Raw genomic sequence first — 25,345 nt, 5'->3', positions numbered from 1 at the left:
GTGTGTTGGTGGTGCACACTCATTAAAATATATCCCCAGCCCTATAATTCCTGTTTGGTTTCTCTTCATATTCTTTTTTTATATGCCATTTAAAACTGCTCTTTAAGAACCCCACTGTGCTTCAAGGAAGCATTCATTTAGTGTAAGAGAGAAATTATATACATATGAAGAAAATGACTTTAAAAAAGTGAAGGAATGTGCTAATTTATATAAAGTAATATGGGGACACAAGTGGAGTTTATTGCAATCTATTTCAATAGTAAAGGGTGACTTGAATTAAGTTGTGACTTGCTAAGATTAAATTAAAATACTTTATGATTTTTGATAAGGATTGTGTGGTAAAAAGTTAATTTTTTGGTAAGGAAATTACAGAATAAAAGAACTGTAAAACAGGAAACAGCAAATAGTATATTACAGGAAAAGAAAGAAACCATATTTGCCTGTAGCAGCAGCCTCCTCCCCAAATAGATGATACATTTCCTTAAAGCACAGCTAGACCAGAGTACTGGGGCTGATGGACCAACAATGGCGTATTGTTGTTTGAAGGATTCTTTTGGGACCATGTTTGTTACCATGTTGACAGAGAAATGACCATGAACTCTAAGCTTATTGTTTTTTTTTCCAAATGAAGTTTGGAAGTAGGCCACTTGTCGATTAGGACCTGTGGGTGATGGTTAGCTTTGGGTTCTGCCAGTCAGCCAACAGGCAGATCCCAATAGCAATTCTATGAAAAGCCACTGCAGGTGCAAGTTTATTTAAAAACAGACCACAGCCCAGGTGCAATTCTCCTTATAAACATTTTAACCACAAGCCTGCCCTAAGAGTCTGTGTAGAAAGGTATTTTGAAAAAAATGAGTTTAGCTTTTTTCTTGTCTTAAATTTTTGAATTTTAGAAACATTTTGTAATAAAGATTCTCCCTATGTTTTGAGTTCTTTTTAGATTTAAGATTTTACTGTCTGATATCCAAATAGAAATTTGACAAATACTGTGATTGACTAAATTCCAATATTGAAATTTCTGCATGCAAAAGCCAGAATATTTAGGGCTAAAAATGCCAATTAGAAGAGATTTCTCCATACAGATGTGGAAAAATTAGTTTCTAAGATTTTTTGGGACTTTGGGAGGTAAAATGAACTGAACGTTAGTCCCTGGTTCCACTTTTGTCTTTAGAATGACTGAGGCTGGTTCTAAAATTCAAATTAGAGTCTAGTGTGTGCACCATACACCCATGATTCCAGTACTTCAGAGCTGGAGGCAAGGAAAGAAGGAGTTCAGGGCCAACCTCATCTCCATAGCATGTTTGAGGGTAGCCTGGGTTACATGAACCCCTGTCTCAACAAAGAAGGAAGCAAACAAAAATCCAAAATAGATTCTATTTTTCATTTATTTCTTTTTGTTTTGTGATTTTCTTTTTTGAAACAGAATATCATGTGACCTAAGTTACTATGTAGCTGAAAAATGACCTCAAACTTGGTCTCTTTCTACCCCCATCTCACAAAGTGCTAGGATTATAGGCATGAGCCACTATACCTAGAAAAACATGTGAAATTTAAATAAGAAAAAAAATTCCACTTGGGCCAGTGAGATGGCATAATGTGTAGAGAAACTTATGGCAGAAGCCTAACCTCCAGGTTGATCCCCAGAACCCACAGTGGAAGGACAGTACTGACCTCCAAATGTTGTCTTTTAACCTCCACATATGCACTGTGCATACATGACTGCACTCACACAATTATACACACACAGTAATAGTAATAATAATAATAATGAAAATGATTGTTGCACATTGATCCTATAAGGAAGCTTATAGTGTCATTTACATTTTCCTCCTTGCTCTGCTGCATGTAGGGGGTTTTCGTCCTTGCTCCATGACCTGTGCAGACATGTCTTCCCCATCTAATTCCACTCACTTGATGTTTCTTTTATTGCAGTAGTTTTCTTTCTTTCTTCTTTCTTTCTTTCTTTCTTTCTTTCTTTCTTTCTTTCTTTCTTTCTTTCTTTCTTTCTTTCTTTTTTTTTTTTTTGGTTTCTGTGCTAGGCAGAAAAATTACCCCTTCACAATGCCCATGCCTTGTGCAGGATAGATGATGTAATAGTTAAGAGTCCTTGTTCTTGGAACTTGTGACTCTAGCTGTATATGTAGCAGAGGGTGGCCTAGTCATCAATGGGAGGAGACATCCTTGATCCTGTGAAGGCTCTATGTGCCAGTATAGGGGAATGCCAGGACAACGAATGGGAGTGAGTGTGTTGAGGAGCAGGGGGTGGGGGGAAGGGATAGGGGATTTTCGGAGGGGAAACTAGGAAATGGGATAACATTTAAAATGTAAATAAAGAAAATATCTAATAATAATAATAATAATAATAATAATAGAGTACTTGTTCTTGCAGGAGACCCAGGCTCTATTCCCAACAACATTGAGTTATGGTTGCACCATTCATAACTCTGGTTCCAGGGCATTCAGTGTCTGCCCCTGGCCCCACTTTCTGATTTTGATGTTAAAGGGATGTTAAAGGGGACATCCTCAGGTTCTAGAATATCAGAAAAACTTGAAGCCAGCAGGGAATTGGGGAGTAGGTTTTAACAAAAGCAAGAGATAAATTCTGCCAACAGTTTGAATGAACGTGAAAGTGGATTATCTCTCAGTGTGTTGAGGTAAGATTCTGGGGATAAGGAATGTAGCTTGGTGACTGACTGCTGTCCAGTACATGGGCCCCCAGTTCACTGCCAGGGCAAAAATAACCAGAAATTCCCAAATCTCCAGCTTAGGTTGACAGACACTTCAGACTAAGATGCAAACTTGGAGTGAACTGATTAGCCTGGCCTACCTGTGGATGTTACACAACTCCAGAAATAATCAATGGTGGTCATTTGCTATGAAGCTTCATCTTGTTTGTTCATGTTTCTGCCTGGATGTGCCTCCTCAAAGTCTTTCCCAAGAATATTCTCTGATGGAGGTGACCCCAGCCCTGCTCCACATGCTTGTCATATTATTCCTGTGCAGGTTTCTTTTTGAGCATATATCACTATGTGTGAGTTTTTATTTAAGCTTTCTTTTTCTTGCCAGTCTTCCTCATCAGAATATAATATCTGGAAGACAGGGCCTTTTAGAACGTAGAAAACAATACAGCAAGGGTCATGCTGGGGAGGATATATTACCAGTAAGAACAAATGATTTAGCTATGTTTTATTGTAGGGAAATCCACCATCCCCCCTTTTCAGACAGCATCTGTCTTTGTATCCTCTGCTGGCTTTGAACTCATGGCAGTCCTCCTGAATCAGCCATATGAGTGCTGACATTGCAGGAGTGAGCTACTATGCCCAACTAAAAAAACTGTCCTTTATTAGTAACCAGGTACATCACTGATGGTGGTAACCTGGGACAATTGGGAAGCTTTAGTTTGTTTAATGTTGCACTGATATTGAATACATTTCACATGCGTTTTATACAAGCATCACTTCTGAATGCTTTGTGTTTATGAATTCACTGTTCTCTGAAGATTTTACCTCTAGTACGAATAGAATCTTCCCTTAGTTTACTTCTTTGAGTTGATCCAACAACTCTTACCTTCTCCTAACCCTAACCCTTTCTGCTCTGCCTTTAGTGTCAAAGTTATGAAAGTTAGAGAAGGAGTTATATGGAGATAAGGTAAATGCTGTTTCTGACGGGTCACCAGCATAGCTACATGGTAAGCTGGGTTTGGGGAGAGAAAGCTCCATGTCAGTTTCCTCCTTATATATTGTCCTTGTGGGAGTGCCAGTTAGTTGTGGTTGCCTGAGTGTGTTATACAGCACCTCAAGCACATGTGTTAGTCTTCTAAAATTATTAAAATTTCTTTTTAGAATTGATGTGTTAAGAGTCTGTTTACACCCTTCTTGTTTAGGAAACAGAAGAGGATGCGAGCACATCTGTGAACAGTTGCTACGTGTAGTGTCAAGTGTTTTCTGGATTGATATGGTTTGACTATTACCATAGGTATAGTTCAAAATACAAAACAGGACTTGGAACCTTTATTGTGACAAGCTTGTACATGTGTGGTACTCTCCCCCCATCTCCCCTTCAATGTAAGGAACACCTTTGAAGGAGGGAGATGAAGTCTTTCAGGAATAGAATCAGAAATAAAGGAATATAATAAATACATGCCTCTATGTGCGCAACTGTTGCCAATACTGCTTCCTTCCAGGCAGAACACATAATTACAGTTAGCAAGGCTCTGGTGAGACACAGCACAGGCTTCCTGACTGCATAGAATACTGCCTTCCATCAGGCTGGGCTAAGATGCCAAAAACGACCATCAGGGATCCAATAAGAAATCTTGGTCACTTAAGTAAATTTTATATTGCCTTTTTATCTTTGAGAAGCATTTGTCATAAAGGGTTAGAAGCAGGTTGCCATCCCTTCCTGTTTTTCTTGCTTTGAGTTTAATAGTTGTTCATAATTAGTGCTGAACACTTGATTTCAGATAAACTTATGGAACTTCCAGCTGTAAATCTAGAATTCTTGAGCTTCATAGCTCTTCAGTTGTGCTTACAAATGTTGTGAATATGTATATATATTAGTTCTTTTCCTAAGTATAAGCACTCCATGTTAGAAGTGACTTTGAATTATTGATAAAATTTTGTGTTTGATTTTATATAACAAGTTATTAAATATATTTTTGTGGAAAAAAAAAGAGTCTGTTTACAAGAATGCTAAGAAAAATCTGAAGGCAGATATATTTTTAGAGAATTTGAACAATGACTGTTCTCTCTTACCTCCTGTATCCTTTATGATAATACCAAGGGAACTATCAAATATATTAAGTATTATACCTCTTGTAGCATTTTTGGGAATACTCAAAAGTTATTTGAATAGGGATTTATCTTTTATGTATATAGGTGTTTGCATGCATGTGTATGTACTATGTGTGTGCTGCGTACTCAGGGAAGCCAGGAGAGGGGATCAGACTCCCTGTACTAGAGTTATAGATGGTTGTCAGCTGCCACATGGGTGCTGTGAGCTGAACTCAGGTCCTCTGCAACAACAGCCAGCGCTCTGAATTATTGAGCCTTCTCTCCAGTCCCAGAAGTTTTTTTTTAAAGTCGAAAAGATTATTAAATTACTTGAAATATATATGTATTGACATTTAGTTCAATATTTATTGTGGACTTTGCTTTTTCTGTTTGTTGGGTGATTTGGGAAATGATTATTTATTATTAAAACTTGATTTTCCACTTCTATTTCAAGGTCAAATGAGAAATATGAAGCATCACACTAAGTGTAGAGTGTAGTCCATTATAAAGAAAACCAAGAGATTTCTGCTCCATTTCAGACATGCAGCCAAGAAGGCTATTAACATATCACCTCTTTAAAGTGTCCAAGGGGCAGAGTGCCAGGCTGCTATCAAAGATTCCCTTATATGAGAGGAGGCTTTTACAGGGAGAAAAGTCACTGAAGACAGAGGATAAAGGAGAGATTGATCATATTGCCAAGTACTCCTTGTTCTTTTTTGGATGAAAAGGGAAATTTCAGTCTGAAGCTGGCCGTGGTTGCCCATGCCTGCAATCCCAGCACTTCTGAGACTGAGGCTGGAGGTCAAGCCCATACAGAGCACACAATAAGTTTTAGTTCAGTCTGAGGTGCAGTGTGAGACTGAACACATCCTCCTCCCTCAACAACAGCAAGAAAACAAAATTTCAGTCTTTGTGGTCATGTATCTCTGTGACCACATGACTTGACTTGAAATGAGTTGATGCACACAAATGTACTTATTAATGGGTTGTTAGGCTGTAGATAGGACTTTAGAGGACTGGCTTAGAGAACTCTCCCGGCTCCTGGACCCAGCACTGCTCCACTGAATGTCTTTCTTTCTTCCCTTCTTTCTTCTCTTTCTTTCTTTCTTTCTTTCTTTCTTTCTTTCTTTCTTTCTTTCTTTCTTTCTTTCTTTCTTTCTTTCTTTCTTTCTTTCTTTCTTTCTTTCTTTCTTTCTTTCTTTCTTTCTTTCTTTCTTTCTTTCTTCCTTCCTTCCTTCCTTCCTTCCTTCCTTCCTTCCTTCCTTCCTTCATTCCTTCCTTCTTTGCCTGCCTGCCTTCTTTCTTTTTTCATTTAGAAACTGTAGTTGGAGGAAGAAACCTTAGGTGGTTGATATTTGTTTTGATTTCCATAATTACCTCAAACATCCTTTTAATGTGTTTGCTTTTCTGAGAGATAGAATTGCTCCCATGAGTCCAGTCATGCCCTCTCTCCCTGTTTCTCCCTCTCTGCTATCTTTTTATTCTCCTGAAGTCAGGGTTTTGCTACATAGGTAGACTGGCTTTTAACCTATGATCCTTGCACCTTAGCCTTTGACTCCTTGGTTACCAGGAGAATGGATTTTTCTTAAACCCGAGTAATTCTTAAGTCCCATTCAGAGTAGTATTTAAAATGAGAATACACTTTGATGGTGTAGTGACATCATTTCTTCTAGGGCTTGCCACTTTGTTTTTGCTAGACTTTTACTAAAGATTCTGTTTAATTAAAAAAAATATTTTATGAGTATAGGTTTTTGCCAGTATGTATGTCTGTGTACCATGTACATGTCTGGTGCTTATGGAGGTCACAAGAAGGTTCTAGATCTTCTGGAACTGGAGTTACAGACAGTTGAAAGCTGCCATGTGGATGTTGGGAACTGAACCTGGGACCTCTGGAAGAGCAGCCAGTATTCTTAACAGTTGAGTCATCTCTTCAGTCCCTCAGGACAGATTCTTAGAATGAATGTAATTACGTGCTAGGGTTTCATATCTCTGTTGCTTCCTACAGTTAGGTTGCTTGCTTATGGCCCTGAATTATTGTTTATTGCCTCTCAAAAGTCCAAAAGACAGAGAATTAAAGATAAGAATCAAAATAATACACTTTGGCTACATAGTCATTCTGTTTCCAAGACAGGAAATTCTAGGATGTTGGAGATGGGAGTAGGAGTTTCTCTACCCCAAAACTCAGGTTTTTTCTTTCTTTCTTTCTTTTTTTTTACATTTGAAAGTAAGTGAAAAATATTGAGACAAAGTACTCCAGTGAGTTATTTTTTCTGTTGAGACAACATGGATATTGTAGTATGTGGCTCTGAAAGGAATCACTAGGCAAAAAAGCAGAAAGTTGGTCTGTCTTAAGAGTAAAATGTAACATTAGCTCAGGATCTATTAATTTCAAAATCTACTTATAGAATAACTGAGAGTGGTAAGAATAAGCATATGGATGCTTAAATATGATAATTTGTTAAAGACTAGAGAAACTGCTATAATATATTCTTAAGAACATGAAAAGCCTTGATTACTTCTGTTCCTTCATTTCTTTTCTTCTCTTTCCTGTCAGTCACCATTCCAACAGTGACAAAGGTCAAACATTTGATTTGAGGTCTAATATGAGTATATGTAGTTGACGAAGTAGAGAACTCATATTTAAACATTCTCAACAGAGTCCTGACTCTACATTCTAGTTAGTCTTGGGGTTCATACATTGCTGAAGCACAAATGAGTCATCAAATCCCAGCTTTCTATTAGCGGGAAACACCTAAGTATGAACCATGTGCTTCTTTCCAGTGTAGCATACAGTTCAAACCTGAAGCCCCATTGTGATGACTGCAGCTCACCTGTTCTGGGGTTATTTTAAGAAAGCAGAAGCAGCATCATTTGCACACCCCTTATAGACACACAGTTGGCCGTGGCTTTTTGGCTTCAGTCTTTCAAAAGTGAAGACAAGATGAAGACCCACTTGCTTCTCTGGGGAGTCCTGGCCATTTTTGTTAAGGCTCTCCTTGTAACAGGTAGGTGGTACTTATACAATTAAGCCAAATAAAAGGGAAAATATGTGTTTCAGGTCTAAAGACTTAAATCTACTCTTCTGCTGGCTAGCTGGACAACTAGTTACCTTCTAACCCCATTAGGCAGTTTTATATATATATATATATATATATATATATATATATATATATATATGAATGATTTATTGTATTCTCTCTGTTCTTTTTTCTTCTGTTTGGCTACTCCAGCCTACAGCATAAGAAAATAAATACTTTGGGGGTATCTATAGGTAGCCACACTTATAAATTCCCACGTATAACTTTAAAACCAATAGCCCTCCCTTGAGTCTCTTTAATTACTATTCTAGAGAAGTGAGGTAATAACTGTGGTAATTATGATATAGATTGTATTTTGATTTTTATTTCCCCAGAGAAATGGAGTCAGAGAGTGAAAAACTGACTCTCAGAGTTAAAGCTTCAGTACATACCTATGCATTTATTCATTTTTCTGTATAGTGACATTGTACATCAAATTGAACTCATAGCTAACAATATTTTCTAAATTTTTTTTCAGCAAAACTTTGCAGACAGTACTTTACACTGATATATACTCTCACCTTTTATAGAATTCTTCTAGGAAATATTAATACAGGTCTTGTTTCTCTTTCTTGTTGAATCTGTGTATTGACTGTGATTATTGTTATGAAAAAAATATTGATAGTTTAGGAAAGTTTTGGTGGAGAGTATTAAATCTTACAAAATAAGATAGTCTTGGAAGAAAAGATACTTCTTCCAATACGATTTGAGGGAAATCTTTTTTACAGGAAGCAATGGTAGTTGCGCAAGGACTCTGTTTGCAATTAGGTTTATAAAGACTGGCACCTCATAGTTAACTTTCAAGATTGCTTTGATTGGGGAATAGTCTAAATTTCTGTTTTATTTTTCATTTTGGTGTTCTCACTGAATTTTATCATGTGCCATCACTAAAATAATTAGAAGCATTAGATACAAATCAGAATTCCTTCAGGATAGCTGCTCTTGAATTTTTCCAACGAAGAAAACGAAAATTTCTTTTAAATGTTCTTTGCTCTTTTAGATTAGAAAAGAAAACAAATAGAAAGACTAGGACTTATGAACAATAAAAATGAAAGGTTTTGACCCAGGCATGGTGGTGGACACTTGTAACCTCAGCACTCAGGAGATGGAAGCAGGGGGTGGAGAATTTAGAATCAACCACAGCTGCATAGTGAGCTTCAGGCTACCCTGGGCTACATGAGACTCTGTCTGCTAGCTTCAGGTAAGAAAGGCAAATTATCTCATCTTAGCACATAATGCACTTTAAAAAAAAAAAAAGACACTCTCTTTATGTAATGCAGGGTGTCCTGGAAGTTCCCAGGTAGCCCAGGCAGGCCTTGACTTTCCCACCCCCCCTCCCCAGCTTCCCAAGCACTGGGATAGCCTGCACAATGACACCAAAGGCAACATAGAGTTCTGTTTTCCTTTTTCATGATATAGTTTACCTTTCAAACCCAAGGTGACGACGACGAAGCGACCGTTCTTGCTGACAACAAATGCATGTGTACCCGAGTTACCTCTAGGATCATCCGTTCAACCGAGGATCCTAATGAGGACATTGTGGAGAGAAATATCCGAATTGTGTATGTGACATTCCCGTTGCTTTTCTTTTCTCTGTTATAAGAAGATACTTTGTGTTATCAAGCTTTCTTTTCTTTTAAAAGGGAATCATGCAAGGTTTTCTGAAACAGATCCCTATAGCAGGGAGGGGCCTTGACAGGGGTTGCCTTGTCTAAATGTAGTGTCTTAACCCATTTTTGATGTGTAGCACCTTTAATAAGATTGAGTCATGAGTTAGATGAAATTGAGTTTTGATAACAATTTTACAGAAGTTGAGGGCAGAAACAAAGGGAACCGGAGGCTCCTACTTAGTCACTTAGTCACCAGCATGCCCGTTTATAAGCAGCGATTTCAGTTTGAATCAGAATTTTCAGTTATTCTCTATCAGCTTAAAATGCAACTTCAGATAACAGTAAACGCTCAACTTTCATTCCCTAATTATTGACTATTGAGTATTATACATTGTTTTCCTAAAAGCCTAATTAAAATTGAATGAATTGACTTTTCACTCATAAATTGGAGTCACCTATTCATTTTATTTCTCATATAGCCCAGACTTATATACTGGTAGTGCTTAATTAATAGCAAGAAAACTGATAATACTTGGGAAATACAATTTCTACTTGAGCCAATCAGTGACAAGTTTTTCCTGTTAAATACTCCCACCGTAATAGTTTTTTCCAATCAAGTACTTCTTGCAGGAAGAGAACCTAACATTCAATTCCAGCTATCAATGGGAATATTATGATGTTTAAAAAATTGTTTCAAGATTTAGCTGCATCACTTTGTAATTGCACTCTTAACAAATATCAAATTATTTGTCTACTCCAAATCTAAAATTCCTCATCTTTAAATAGAAGAAAAAACAAGCCTACTTTATAGGATTATTAAAAACAATTGAGAATATCTATTGTTTGTAAAGGTTGTGTATACCTGTCGCATATTTTAACAATCCTGTTATTTACTTAGCTATGTGCTTGCTAATCTTATATTGCGGTCCTGATAAAATGCTGTGGAGCTTGCTGTCCCCAGTAGTGTCAGTATGCATTACACGACTTAGCGTGACTCTCCGTTGTTCCTGCTATTTCATTTCTTTTTTTTTTTTTTAAAGATTTATTTATTTATTATATGTAAGTACACTGTAGCTGTCTTCAGACACTCTAGAAGAGGGCATCAGATCTTGTTACAGGTGGTTGTGAGCCACCATGTGGTTGCTGGGATTTGAACTCCGGACCTTCGGAAGAGCAGTAGGGTGCTCTTACCCACTGAGCCATCTCACCAGCCCCACTATTTCATTTCTATTGAACAAAATGAAATGAAAAAAAACAAAAACAAAAACCAAAACCCCAAAAAACCCAAAAACAACAACAACAAAAACCCCACCAAGCTCCAGGAGCCCTGGAGTGTGTCTTTATTTCTCCACCTTTGCAGTGGTTTTTACCGTTTCTGTTTTTGCATCTACTGGATCCTCTGTTTAAGAATTCTTTTTGTAACCCCCTTAAAGCTTGCTTAACTCTTTAATCTGTGTCTGTGTGTCTAAATTTAGCCATCGAGTTCCATGGGAGGTTTTCTGAAACAGGTTCTTATTGCAGGGAGGAGTCTTGAAAATAGTTGTCTGGTTTATTTATTTTTTGACACTTCAGGTTTTTTTTGCCAAAATATTGTAGAAATTTATTTATTTAATTGGAATTTGGAGTATGATTTAAAATGAATTAGAGGGTCTGAATTTATTATTATTATTATTATTCTTTAATCTTTTTTTACAGTCCCAGTCCACCCTCTGACTGTTCCCCATCCTATTCCTTCCTCCTAGCTCCCCTCCCCACTTCCTGGGGCCTCATTTCAACTTTTTATTAATTATTTTATTTATTTACACCCCACGTGTTGCTCCCAGAGTTTCCCACCCCTTCTCCCCTCCCTTTAGCCTCTGAGAGAGTACCCTCCTGCCCCTTCCCCCAACCCCCCTTCTCCAGGGCCTCAAGTCTCTACAGGATTAGGCACATCCTTTCCAATTGAGGCAGACAAGGCAGACACTTCTCTGATACTTATGTGCCAGGGGCCTTCAGCTCCTATAATCCTTCCCCTAACTCTTCCAAAGGGGTCCCTGGCCTCAGTCCAATGGTTGGCTGTGAGTATCTGCATCTGTCTCAGGCAGCTGCTGGTAGAGCCTCTCAGAGGACAGCCATGCTAGGGTCCCATCTACAAGCACAACACAGCATCAGTAATAGTGTCAGGGCTTGTTAAAATGTAATAGTTCTAATCCACTTTTGCCATGTAACTCAACTTAAAGTTGTGTTTTGTTAACAAGCTTGAGGAAATTTTACAGAAGTTGAAGACAAAAGATTTCAGAACTCTTAGAAGTTATAGATTCTCACAGAGACATGCAATTAGAGGGGATTAGCCCATGGCATTGCACATAAACTATATTGAAGAACCACTTATGTTTTGATCTCCAGAGGGACAATTGCTTAAATAGGCATCTAACTCATCTCTTACTTGTATTATATTTTACTGATGTCAAATAATTTAGTAATGACTTGATGGGTCATGATGTTTCCTGACAGTGTATTGCCTTCACTGTGTCACTGTGGAACCATTCCCAACTCTATCGCTTACTGTAATGGTGCGGCCTTTTGAATCTTATTTCTGGGCTGTAAATATATATATATTTCTGACTATATAATAATTTATACAAGAATGGTATTTGGCTCATAGTAGAATCTTATAAATGTTTATTTCTCTCTCATTCCCATTATTGAAAACCTTTTCTGGTGTTAATGAGATGGCTCAGTGCATAAAGGTGTTTGCCTGACGACTTGCATTGGATCTCCAGGACAGGGCATGGTGAACGGAGAGGACTAACTCCTACAGGTTACCTCTGACCTCCACACATGCTCAGGGACATGAGCATACTCACCATCAACACATACATATAGTAAATAAACAAATGGTAAAACACTTATCAAAAAGCCTTTATAATCAAATAAATGAATAGATACATGTATTCTTCAAAAATGTTTTTATTTGGTGAATAGTCAATGTTAAAGGTTAGCACTAGGAATACAATATAAATTATATAAAGTAGTCTATGCTGAACTGTGGATGGTGACACACAGGGATAATCTCAGCATTAGGGAGATGGGACAGAAGAATCAGGAGTTCAAGGTCATCCTTTGCTAGCAAATGAGTTTGAAGCCAATCTGAGCTATATGAAACACCATCTCAGTAATTAAACAAATCAAACCTAAACCAAACAATCCCTCCAAAATAGATGGACAAAATGAAAACACAATAAAATTCACTCCTAAATAAAAATAATAAAATAAACCTCTCCACTAACAAACCATAAAATAAAACATACCCCAGAAGAATTGCATGGATATGGTGGTGCACACAGACATATGTGGAGACAAAACACCTATACACATAAAATAAATAAAAAATAACTTATCATGTATACATCTTGAAAATATAGATATTTTTGCTTGTTCCTTCTATAAGCAATGAACACCTACACACCACACATGTAGCCATATACAGCCTGGGAGACCAACTAGTGTGTAGACAAGAAACCGATATTTAAAGTATAACAAATTATTGTAAAACCCATGTAATGGTTTACAGTTGAGTAAGGTGATGGTGAGTACTGGTATAATTAAATAGTAAATACTAATCTGTTAAGACCCACGACCAGAAACAACGATATTTGTACTTAGTCGTTTTACTGTTCTTTCTCTCTTTTCAGTGTCCCTCTGAACAACAGGGAGAATATCTCTGATCCCAACTCCCCACTGAGAAGGAACTTTGTGTACCATTTGTCAGACATGTAAGATTTTCCTTCGTACTTACGTGTGTTGAAGTTAATAACCTTTAATTGACTTTATTAATAATGATATTTCTGAAAATACACTGGGGTGTAAACATTGACAAATGTCTGAACTTTAGAATACACTGATTCTTAGGCTAATGATTAGATCCAAAACTTTGTAAAACTAGGTCACAGAAAAATAGTAGAGGTAAGTATATTCCAAAGAAGAAATGATTGTCATTTATTTAGAATGGGGCCAATATATTTCAACATTTAAATAAGTAGTGCTTAGCTTTTAGTATTCATATGTTTCTTTGGTGATAGAATCCAATGTTAAACAGCTTAAAAAAGATCCTCTCACTGGGTGTGGTGGCACCTGGCTCTAATCCCAGCACTCAGGTGGCAGAGGTAGATGGATTTCTGAGTTCGAGGCCAGTGTGGTCTACAGAGTGTTTCCTAGGACTGCCAGGGCTATGCAGAGAAACTCTGCCTTGAATCATTCTCCCCCCCCCAAAGACCACACAAAAACTCCCCTCAGGAGTGTGGTGCAGGAGCAGGAGGACTGATGGTTCCAGGCCAGCAAGGGCAACATAGTGAAACCCTGTTTCCCATGAGTGTATTTGTATGTACGTGTATATCTGTGTATTGATATAGATAGAGTCCTCTTGTCACTAGGACTGAATTTATTGAAACATGCACAGAGCTAGGGATAGACTCATGCCGTGGAAGCTCAGGTACAGTATAGGTAAGATGATCCTCTCATCAAATCATTAATTATAGTGCTCACTTGCAGTCTTTTTTTTAACACGAAAGATTTAAGAATTTTATAAAGTATTTCTTGCTGTACAGATGATTAGGTCTGTAAAGAATCATTATTTATTGTATGTTAGAGCTGCAAGAACAAGCACACTTCAGATACCATTTATAGTGACGTGTGTGTTGAGATAACGTTTGCTGAGGGATTTCTGATGCATGTATACTTTCAGCTGTAAGAAATGTGACCCTGTGGAAGTGGAACTGGAAGATCAGGTCGTCACTGCCACCCAGAGTAACATCTGCAATGAAGACAGTGGTGTTCCTGAGACCTGCTACATGTATGACAGAAACAAGTGCTATACCACTATGGTCCCACTTATGTATCATGGTGAGACCAAAATGGTGCAAGCAGCCTTGACCCCTGATTCTTGTTACCCTGACTAGTTTGAGTCACTCACCATGCAGCGCGTCGTCCTTTGAGGCTCTCCATTTGCACCCAGAAGTTATACTCACTGCTAATGAATTTGAAACCAGGGTTTTTTTTTTTTTTCGTGGTATAAAACTAATGTTCCCTTTCGATCATTAGAATATCAGAACTGCTGTCATTATTGTGTAATTCTTTCTCAATTCGAAGTAGTAAATCCTCATGTCTGCTCAAGGAGATATGTTTAAAAGCTCATTTTCCAGTGTTTAAAATTGTAAGCAAGGGGAGGAAGTAAGATTCTAGGAGTAAAAGTCAAGAGGCATAATTAAACCCAACCCTCTCCTTCCTTCCTTTGTTGTGGAGGGCTGGAGCTTCCACACACCCTGTACTAATCTTTCCCTTACCCTCTCACTGTGTAAAGAAAACAGCCGACGAGCACGGGCACTCACGTATCTTCAGTAGAGGTTATAGAGGGCGCGGTTTGGAACTATTCACTAACACTTATGAAAGAGTTTTGCTGAAAGTGATACAATTTGATGCACAAAGGGGAAAAGTGGATGTTGACAGAATACATAGACTTGGCATTAGATTTCCTTGATAATATTTTTGACAGTGGGATTATTATCTGAAATTCTTAGGGGGAGTCTTTGTTTGGGGTCTCAGCCAAATCCAATGAAATTTGTATTCCAAAATATGTATTCCCTAGTACAGTTTGAACAATTAAATAGAGTGATAAGCATGTACTCGTGTGAAATGATTCGTTGGGAAAAATTTGCTTGTGTTTAAACTTTTTATATGTAAATTAAATATAAGTTACTATTGGCAAACAGTTTGTAAGTATGATGCAACGGTGCATTCATCACTTAGCTTATACGAGTATATATTTGAGAAATATTTGTTATTTCACAGGTAAAATTAAGTACAAAGGCAGGGTCCATAGCATGTAGCACCTTTTGGAAGCAGGAAGTATGTACTCTGTGGTAGGGAGCTTGCTTATCATGTTTAAGGCCTTGAGTTTGATGTCCAGCACCGCAAACAGAAGAAAACAAAGCAAAGCAAAGCAAACAAGCACAAACTTTATACAGCTTCATCCAAGTAGAAAGATCTCATTTAGATGGTGGACTTATTTCAAAGTAATAACTTTTCACATACAAAGAAACGTATGTCAATGATGTATTTCTCTAAGGGCACTATGGAAAGTAACTGCTGATTCAGAGGTTGACATGAAGGTACTTCTGACCTGGGAACAGAGGGTGCACTTTCCAGGTCTGGGCTGTATGTATGCTGGCAGTGTATATGAGGTTTAGTAGGCAACTCTAATGGCCCAAGTTGAAGTTTATATTCTTACATGGCTAAATTAATACCAGGCAAGGTAACTAAATGTAAGATAATTTCTTTTAAAAATGAAATTACAAAAACTATTTTATAGTTTTTTATAAGAATGATGATACATCATATATATATATATATATATATATATATATATATGCAATTATAGCTCATTTAGTATGGCATTCACAGTAGTTAGCAGTAGTTATTATAATAGTAAATAACAGTTATTTTGTGTGAATTTTCTTTTGCCTCCTCTCTGACAAGGCAACAAACTAGCGAAAAATACAAATATGTGTTGTAGTTCTTAACTTCAGACCATGAAGGACTTAGAAAAGTAGATTACTAATTTCCTCCCCCAGAGATGCTGATTAAGTAGTTTTGGGTGCTGGAGAAATTGTAACTCTTACAAATTCCCAAATTCTGCTGCTGTGGGAATGGCGCAACTGTAGTATCTGGATTATAAGCTTCTACTTCCACCTAGTGGTTGGATTGCAAAGTGAAACGACTAGGAGGTTTTTGTTTTTTGTCTCCTTTAACCTTTATAGGCTTATGAAAAGAGTTCTAGCTTCATTTTATGAGTAGCATACCTAAAGTTTTTGAAGATTATATTTATTTATTTAATATGTGTCCCTGAAACAAGGATAGCTGTTGTAGCTAATAGCACTCTGACTGCCATAACATCCCCACTGCTATGGGCTGTACCCCCAAACCATGAACCAGCTTCCTTCCTTAAGTTGTGATTCTTTTTTGAGACAGAGTTTTTCTGTGTGAATCTCTGGCAAGTTCCCAAACTTGCTCTATAAACCAGGCTGGCCTTGAACTCACGGGGATCCACCTGTCTTTCCTGGGATGAAAGGCGTGCACTACCCCTGCCCTGCCCGTTGCTGTGATTGGTAATACTTTCTACCGGGTAGGACCCAGAACCACCGGAGGCAAGTCTCTAGGTGGGTCCCTGCGGAGTTTCTGTGCGGATGGCATCATTCCGTGGATTGAAGTAGTGTAGACTGAATAACGAGAAGAAAGCAAGCTCAATCAGTTTTCCTTGCTCTCTGCCTCCTGAATTCAGATGCTCCCGACGCCGCGCCTTCTCTGACATGAAGAGCTGTGTTTGCAAACGGTGAATCCAATAAACTGCTTTTTTTTTTAGAGCACCAAAAAAATAAGATACAAAAAAAACCATTGGTACTGAGTAGCAGGTCTGTGATTGTGATAAATCTGACCACATGGTTGAGAGGCTTTTAGAACTGACTAGCCAGAGAAATGTGGAATAGTTTAGAACTACAGACTAAGGAAGTCTTGACTGCTATAAACCAAACTTAATAGATTATTATGCTGTCTTAGGGTTTCCATTGCTGTGAAGAGGCACCATGACAAAGGCAACTCTTACAAAGGACAACATTTAGCTGGGGCTGCCTTATAGATTCATAGGTTTAGTCCATTATCATCAATGTGGGAGTATGGCGGCTTCCAGGTAAGCATGGCACAGGAGAAGCATAGAGTTCTGCATCTTGATCTGACTTCAGCCAGGAGAAAAACTGACACTCTGCACTGGACAGAACTTCAAAGCCCACCTCCACAGAGACACACTTCCTCCAGTAAGGCCACACTTCCTATGAGTCAAGTGTATTCAGACCACCAAATCTGGGGAGGGTGGCATTGAGGAAATCAGACTGCCAAGAGAAACGTGAACAGTGTATTCCTCTTTCATGAGATTTCAGAGGGGGAAAATCTCTGTTGAGAACTGGTGTAGAGTCTGTTCATGGTTCATTCTAGAATAGAATGTGGCTACATTCTGCTAGTGCTCTGAAAATATGAGTGAGTCTGAGTTTAAAAACAATAGCCTAAGTTGGTGGGGAGAGGAAATTCCAAGACAGCATAGCATTCAGGCTGTGTCTTATTTGTGATCAGTGTTTGTATCCAGGTTCACAGTGAGCAAGAATATCTTGTGGAGCAGAAAGATATGAAATATGTGCATTTTTGGCAAGGAGAAGAGTGTGGGAAAGTTGGTGATGGAAAGTAAAGAAAGCAGCTATAATTGTTAAAGAGTTAGCACCTTACATTCACACTGGGACAACAGGAAAAGTATCTTCATAGCATGACCCTGCCCACCAAAGATTCCACCTTGTGAAGTAAAATTAATTTGAAAGGAGACAGCTTAAACCAAGAATGTAGTTGAAGGACTCTTTTCTTGAAAATGACTCCCTAGGTTCAGCCTCCAAGGTACACAGGCCATTACAACTGTACGAGAAGGGAGCCAAACTACATCTTGAGCTGGCATCAGAATATGGCAGCATTGTCCATGCGGATCTGGGTTTGCAGGCAAACCAGAATGCATAAACTCCAGGGTCATGGAAGCTTGCTCCAAGGTCTGGAAAGCTGATGTGGGGCATGGTGGGATACCCTGCAGGGAGGGTCCAAGAAGCCATTTCCTCGAGTCTTACTTAAAAGCTGTGAAGGCGACACCTAAGTAGCAACAGAGACCTCAGGGTGTTGAAGATGCCAGAAGCTTGGGATGTCCATGACAGGAAGTTGGATGGGCAGAGTGGAGTCAGCCAGCCTGAGAGCCCTTGCAGTGTACTGAGCGTGGTAGAGCTGTAGAGTGGTGCTACTGCTACTGAGCACCACTGAAGCCTGGGTGATGCCGCCAAAAGCCCAGATGTTAGACAGCTGTAGGACTTGGAGTTTTCCCTTCTGGGATTTGGTCTTCCCAGAACCACCTCTCCTTGCTGTGCCTCCTTTCCTCACTTTTGGGACAGGAATGCTTTCTCCATGCCATTTTATGTTGGAAGCATTCGACTTACTTTATTGGCACAGTTAATAAATCATTTTGTGGGGCTGGAGAGATGGCTTAGTAGTTAGGAATGCATTATTACTCTTACAGAGGATCTGAGCTTTCTTTCCAGCACACATGTCAGGTGGCCCACAACTGCCCGTAACTCCAGCTTTAAGTGATCTGATGTCTCTGGCCTTTGCAGGTACTCAACAAACACCTGTCACACTCACACAAATGCAGACACACATGATTAAAAATAAATTAATCCATTTACCTGAAAATGTCATAATATCTCTTTTATTTGCAGTTGAATAATATTTCATTTGTTTATATGTGGCACATTTTCTTTTTTTTCTTTTTTCTTTTTTTTTGGTTTTTTCAAGACAGGGTTTCTCTGTGTAGTCCTGGCTGTCCTGGAACTCACTTTGTAGACCAGGCTGGCCTCGAACTCAGAAATCCTCAGAAAGCCTCTGCCTCCTGAGTGCTGGGATTAAAGGCGTGCGCCACCACGCCCGGCTGTGGCACATTTTCATTACCCATCTATTGAAGGACATTTAGGTTGTTCCTATTTTCTATTTTCTGCCTATAATGAATAGATTGGCGATGAAAATGGCCAAGGAGTAGAATACCTTTGTGTCTTTGCCAAAGAGTGGTAGAGCTGGGTCATACCACTTTTTTTGTTTTTTTTGGTTCTCCATACTGATTTCCAGAGTTGCTGCACCAATTTGCATTCCCACCAATAGTGAAGAGGGTTCCTCTTTCCCTACCATTGTTACCGTTTACGATCCATTGTTTTGTTGATCTTAGCCATTCTCACTGGGGTAAGAGAATATCTCAGAGTTGTTTTAATTTGCATTTCTAAGGATGATGAGCATTTTTGAGGTATTTCTTAGCTATTTTTATTTCTTCTGTTGAGAACTCTCAGTTTAGATACCTAGGCCATTTTTAAACTGGCATCTTAGGGTTTCCATTGCTGAGAAGAGACACCATGACCAAAGCAATGTTTGTTTATTTATTTGTCTGTCTGTCTGTCTGTCTGTCTATCTATCTATCTATTTATCTAACTATCTGTTTTTGTTTTTTCGAGACAGGGTTTCCTCTGTGTAGCCCTGGCTGTCCTGGAACTCACTATGAAGACCAGGATGGCCTCAAACTCAGAAATCTGCCTGTCTCTGCCTCCCAAGTGCTGGGATTAAAGGCGTGCGCTACCACGGCCCAGCCCAAAGCAATGTTTATAAAGGATAACTTTTAATTGGGGCTGGCTTACTGGTTTAGAGGTTCAGTTCACTATCATCATGGCAGGAAGCATGGCAGCATCCAGGTGAAAGAGATGAGCTCTACCTCTTGATCTGAAGGCAGTCAGGAGAAGACTGGCCTCCTCAGGCAGCTAGGGTAGCTGTAAAGCCCACCCCATAGTGACACACCTCCTCCTTCAATTTCTAGCACCCATGTGGCAGCAATGGGGTGTTTCTTTCCTGGTCTTGTTTAGTTGGTGGTTTGTGTCCTTATATCTGTATGGATGTGTCGTTCTTCAGTCTGGGGAAGTTTTCTTCTATGTTCATGTTAAAAATCTGATCTATGCCACTGACCTGGGCTGCTTCTCCCTGATTTTTCCTATAATTTGAAGATGAGATTCCCACATTTCCTGCACATTCCCTTCCTTTGCTTTAAACATTTTTCAAATATTTTGTTCTTTAAGTTCTGATTGTCTATCTTCTGCTTGACTCCTTTTACTTAGAAGTTTTTTACTGCTGGGCGGTGGTGGCGCACGCCTTTAATCCCCCAGCACTTGGGAGGCAGAGGCAGGTGGATTTCTGAGTTCAAGGCCAGCCTGGTCTACAGAGTGAGTTCCAGGACAGCCAGGGCTACACAGAGAAACCCTGTCTCAAAAAACCTAAAAAAAAAAAAAAAAAGAAGTTTTTTACGTATTGGTGTGTGTGCGTGTGTGTATACATATTTGCCATAGTACCTATGTGGAGGTCAGATACAACTTGCAGGAGTCAGTTCTTTCCTTCCAAGATGAGGGCCCTGGGCTTTGTATTGAGGTTTTCAGGCATGGCAGCAAGTGAGTGCTACCCACTGAGTAGTCTTGCTGCCCCATAAGTTGTACTTGTTGGATGTTTGGTCATTCAATAGAACTCTCGACGCAGTGGTATACCTCAGAATTCTTGATAGGCATAAGAACAAAATTTCTAATATTTTAATTTTGTTGAAATTGATGCTACAAGAAGACTTTATTTTAGAAAATAACGACTTTTATAACACCCCTTATACATCTACACATGACAAAAGATTTGGTGGAAATAGCTCAAAATATGATATTTTTTGTTTCAATTTCCTTTTAATCTTTTTTCAAATATTCTGTAACTAGTATACATTGTCTACACACCATTATGTTTTAGGAGATGCTTATTATTATCTGAGAAACAATTATCTTATTTTGAAACTATGAATTGTATGTACTTACAAAGTATTTAAAGAGAAAGTGATGTTTATGGAACATTCATTTACTTTGCTAGTACAACTGCTAGTTGCTCTGAGAGATATGTAAAGGAAAAACAACTCTTTTTTTTTACTTTCTAGAATTTTTCCTGTTTCACCCATAGGCAGAACTAACAGGAAAAACTTTGCACACAATATATTACAAATACGGTTGGAGGTAAGAGATGAGTCGCATTGTGAGCCACTTGGGAAGGGAATCATTAAGGTTTGGCATAGTCTTGGAACGACGTTAACCAAATGGAGATTTTCACACTCAGAGTTAGGATCTTCTAGAATTATGCAAGCCAGACAAAGAGGAAGAATCATTAAGGAAGTCTAAGAATCTTGCCTCTCCTTAGGCAAGCTGCTGGGCGCCAGGGCAGGGCTGTGTGTGAGATGAGGCACTATGGGAGCAGAGGGTCTTGACCGGGATGCTGCAGGGGCTGGGTTAGTGGGCACAGCTTTAGTCATTGGGCAGTTCTTTCTGGATCAGATCATAGCTCGGCTCGTTCCTTCCTTGCTTGTTTGGAGGGCTTCTCCTCTGCTAGCATGGCTTTTTTTTTTTGCTTGTAATCAGCTGATTGGTGTTTTTAAATTGAATGGACTCTACATTCAAAGCATTCAAAGGGAGAGCAAAAGGCTGTTATTGAATAAGGTGAGGCAGAGAGGCAAGGAGGTACAGGTGGATAAAAGCAAATATTTTATCCTGTGGTAAAATGGTGATTGTTTTACATTTTCATTTAGGGGTGAGCTGTTAGCCTGAGTCACACTGAAACCTAATGAAGGAGAAACAGACTTGTCTGTTTTAAGTCCAACATTTTTGGTTCCCTTTTTGGCTCTTAGTAACGACTTTTGGTTTCATGAGTACATGGTTGTCTTAGTCAGGGTTTCTATTCCTGCACAAACATCATAACCAAGAGGCAAGTTGGGGAGGAAAGGGTTTATTCGGCTTACACTTCCATATTGCTGTTCATCACCAAAGAAGTCAGGACTGGAACTCAAGCAGGTCAGGGAGCAGGAGCTGATGCAGAGGCCGTGGAGGGATGCTCTTTACTGGCTTGCTTCCCCTGGCTTGCTCAGCTTGCTTTCTTAGAAAACCCAGGACTCCCAGCCCAGGGATGGCACCACCCACAAGGGGCCCTTCCCCATTGATTACTAATTGAGAAAATGCCTTACAGCTGGATCTCATGGAGGCATTTCCCCAACTGAAGCTTCTTTCTCTGTGATAACTCCAGCTTGTGTCAAGTTGACACAAAACCAGCCAGTATAATGGTAAATTATATTTTGAAGGTGGTAGTTGAAACTGGATTAAATATGACAAGAGGAACAGATAGGAATGCCTAAATAAACAATAAAAGTAACTCAAAACTCTCTTTAAAGATGCATTAAATGGCTGGGCATGGGCACCCCTTAATTCCAGCTCGAGAGGGAGAGGCATGTGGACCTCTGTAAGTTTGAGGCCAGCCTGTTCTATGAGGTGAGTTCTAGGACATTCAGAGGTGTTACAGAGAGAATCCCTGTCTTAAAAAAAAAAACAGAACAAACAAACAAAGGAACAAACAAACAAAACAGCAACAATGAAAACCAACCAACCAAACAAAACCCACCACCACCACTGACAAAAAGTATTAAATTTGTTACTCTGGTTTGAGCAGCCAAATTTAAATGCGTTGTCTACATCTTTAGATGTCCCAGAAGCCTGGAGGAAGAGTCTCCATGATAATACCTGCCATGTCTCATTCTCAGAAGATCAGGTGGACCCTGCACATCATCATTCTTCTTCTCCAGGCACAGAGTGAGAAGCCCAAGCTTTCCTCAGAGAACTGACTTGTGCCTCTGGAGATGCTGTGACAGATGGTATGTATGGGCCTCTGGGCTGTCTTATGCTCTGTTACCTTCAGATATGATTTTATTCTGTATAAGTTGTCTTCTTGGGAAATGGAGGTCATACCTAGCTATGCTAGAATCAGCAGAGGGCAACTGTTAGGTTCTGTCATCCACTGTAGAAGTGGGTCGCAGTCGCAGGACGGAGGTGCGAGAGCTGTTGTCAGAACCTTTAGAACGTGCCCCTTAACTTTTGACTCCAAAAGGTTTGTGGACATCTTAAGCAGGACACAGAGCGAGCAATGTATTTAATGAAAGGAACTCACGCCTGTTAGGTAGACTTGGAGGAGTGCCCTGTGCTAATAGGAAGAAGCATCATCTTCTACAGGAACAGTTTTCATTCTTTTTATTGTGTTCTCAAGTTTAGTAGATTTGCTTTTGGTCACATTCTTCTCTTTACACTCTGCATTACAGATGACAGTGATATTATCTCACAGATGTGAATGTGCCAATATATAGAGACAAAAAGGCCAAAGTCAAAGGGAAGACATTTAACACCATAACCCCACCACAAAACAATAAAAATTTACATTAACTTAAAAAAAACCCACAAGAAAGCAAAAAATGCAAAGTCCCTACAGAGGAAACTTACTCAGTTGGCAGTAGTCGGATCATTACTGCTTGGCTCCAGACCCAGTAACTTAGAACACCTTGCTATCAGGGTCTCATTCCTAATGGTTCCTGATGCCTCACCCCAACGAGGCAAACGGCGTTATATACATTGACTGCTCAAGATAGGGAGCTGCCATCTCAAACTTTGTTCTGATGCAACTCAATGTGAATGGTTCACAGAGCAAGCTCTCTTAACTGTTATGAAAGAACCACATTATTCCTTTTCAGCTCTGGGACGCTGAGCATGAGACCTTGCCCACCGTGTTTTTGTCCACAGTGTCTGTTCTTCACTAAAACTTTTATATCAGTTCTGGTTTGATAAATACTTCTATCCCTGTGCCTTGGGCTCATCACTCATGGCATGATACTATTTGTTGAAATGACTGTGCCACCCATTCATTACGGTGAAGCACAAAGTGAACATTTGGTAGTACAAGTATTCCCTGTGAAACTTTTGGGTAAACAATAAGCTAGTTTTTCTTTTTTAAAAAATATGATTGAAGTATCAAACTGGTGGGGCGAGAAGGAACTTAGGCCATCAGTGGGCAGCACAGTCTGCAGTGGGCCAGTGCGGATGCTTCTGAACACAAGGCTAGGAAATATGGTGCTTTCCTCTGTATCCCGACACACCTCTCACAGGAAGAGTAAGTGCCAGTGTGAACTTACACGCATCCAAGAGCCAGTAACACTACAGCCAACCAGTAAACATTTACCAGGAATCTCCTATTGGCAAGACATTATACTGGAGTCAAGAGCAAAGTTAATTTTCTCAGGAAAGTTTCACCAAATTTCTGAGGTTACATAAAATCTATTACAGGAACATTTTCCCAAGACAGTCTTTAGGAATAGAAAGTAACATTGTAGGTAATTTAGAAAAAAAATGTACACCCAGACTCAAATCAGGAACTATTCAGATAACAGGCCAAAATGCCTTTAATAACAGTAAAAATAGTATCGATAAAACTCAAATATTTTCTAAGCAAGACAATATAGAAATATCTACTTTACAAAATAATTTACACTATTTAATCATGATACTCGGAAGTTGTGTCTGGGAAAAATCTACAAGAATATGAAGCATAAACATAATAGTCATAATATATAATGGTACAATAATTTATACTGAACTAGTAAAGAAAACTAAACATTGAGTGCTTTATCTGCATAAGGTAGTATTGCAAGAAATGTCCTCTGCAGATCTCGGAGACTGAGAATTGGTGACACAGTACAGTGAGCTTTAGTCTTTTTTCCTAGATGCTCAGTCCCAGAGTGACAATTTCTTCTCTTCTTCATTTTCCACTTTCCTAAGCTCTATGATCTATCTGGTTACTAGGCTGTTTCTCATTCTCCTAGAATATGCTCTTACAACCAGGCTGTCTATGTGGAGAGGTCATGAGAAAATTAACAACAAAAGCAGCTATTTCAGATGTGTTATCTACAGTGATGGTTTGGCTGAGAAAAAGATAGAGAGTAGAATTTGCAGAGTGGATTCAGAGAGTGAAGGTGATGTATAGTTTTAAAGCATGAAAATTGTATATAAAGTGAGGGAAAAAGAAATTTAACAAAGAAATAGAGAGGAAAGGTTAATTCTGGTAAAAGATCAAATTTGGAGACAGAACAGAAAATTGAAGGGAAAGGAAATCACGAAGGGGGCGTCAGACATAAGGAACTGCCAGTGGTGCCAGTCAGTATTTCAGTATTTGAGAAACGACGGACAGAGAGAGAATGTGAGGGACACTGAGCTGATGGAGAAGGAAGGAGAGAGAAGGGAGCACCTGGTGTCTTCCAGGAGACCGTGGAAGAAAACATGCCAAAGAGACTCTGAACTAGAAACAGAACACACAGAAACAACACGCAGGAAAAAGTGTGTAGTGCACAAGGACCATA

At 39.1% G+C, this 25,345-nt stretch overlaps 1 protein-coding gene across 1 annotated transcript; it reads left to right on the top strand.

Annotated features, from left to right (window-relative positions):
- Positions 1 to 7,713: 7,713 nt before the first annotated feature.
- Positions 7,714 to 14,459, top strand: Jchain (joining chain of multimeric IgA and IgM). The gene is made up of 4 exons (XM_021211367.2): positions 7,714 to 7,777; positions 9,288 to 9,411; positions 13,134 to 13,214; positions 14,183 to 14,459. The coding sequence occupies exons 1-4, from the start codon at positions 7,714 to 7,716 to the stop codon at positions 14,394 to 14,396; spliced, it is 483 nt and encodes a 160-aa protein (XP_021067026.1). The 3' UTR covers positions 14,397 to 14,459.
- The last annotated feature ends 10,886 nt before the right edge of the window (positions 14,460 to 25,345 follow it).

This window comes from Mus pahari, chromosome 13, assembly GCF_900095145.1.
Source record: "Mus pahari chromosome 13, PAHARI_EIJ_v1.1, whole genome shotgun sequence".
In the NCBI taxonomy this organism is placed as follows: Eukaryota; Metazoa; Chordata; class Mammalia; order Rodentia; family Muridae; genus Mus; species Mus pahari.
The sequence above is the reverse complement of the archived record's forward strand: the minus strand, read 5'-3'. Positions and strand labels throughout refer to the sequence as shown.

Excerpts from the sequence above, each read along its gene's own strand:
- Jchain (XM_021211367.2), top strand. The coding sequence starts at position 7,714 with ATGAAGACCCACTTGCTTCTCTGGGGAGTCCTGGCCATTTTTGTTAAG. Across the intron at positions 7,778-9,287 it reads TAAGGCTCTCCTTGTAACAG|GTGACGACGACGAAGCGACC; the intron begins GTAGGTGGTACT and ends TTCAAACCCAAG. Across the intron at positions 9,412-13,133 it reads GAGAGAAATATCCGAATTGT|TGTCCCTCTGAACAACAGGG; the intron begins GTATGTGACATT and ends CTCTCTTTTCAG.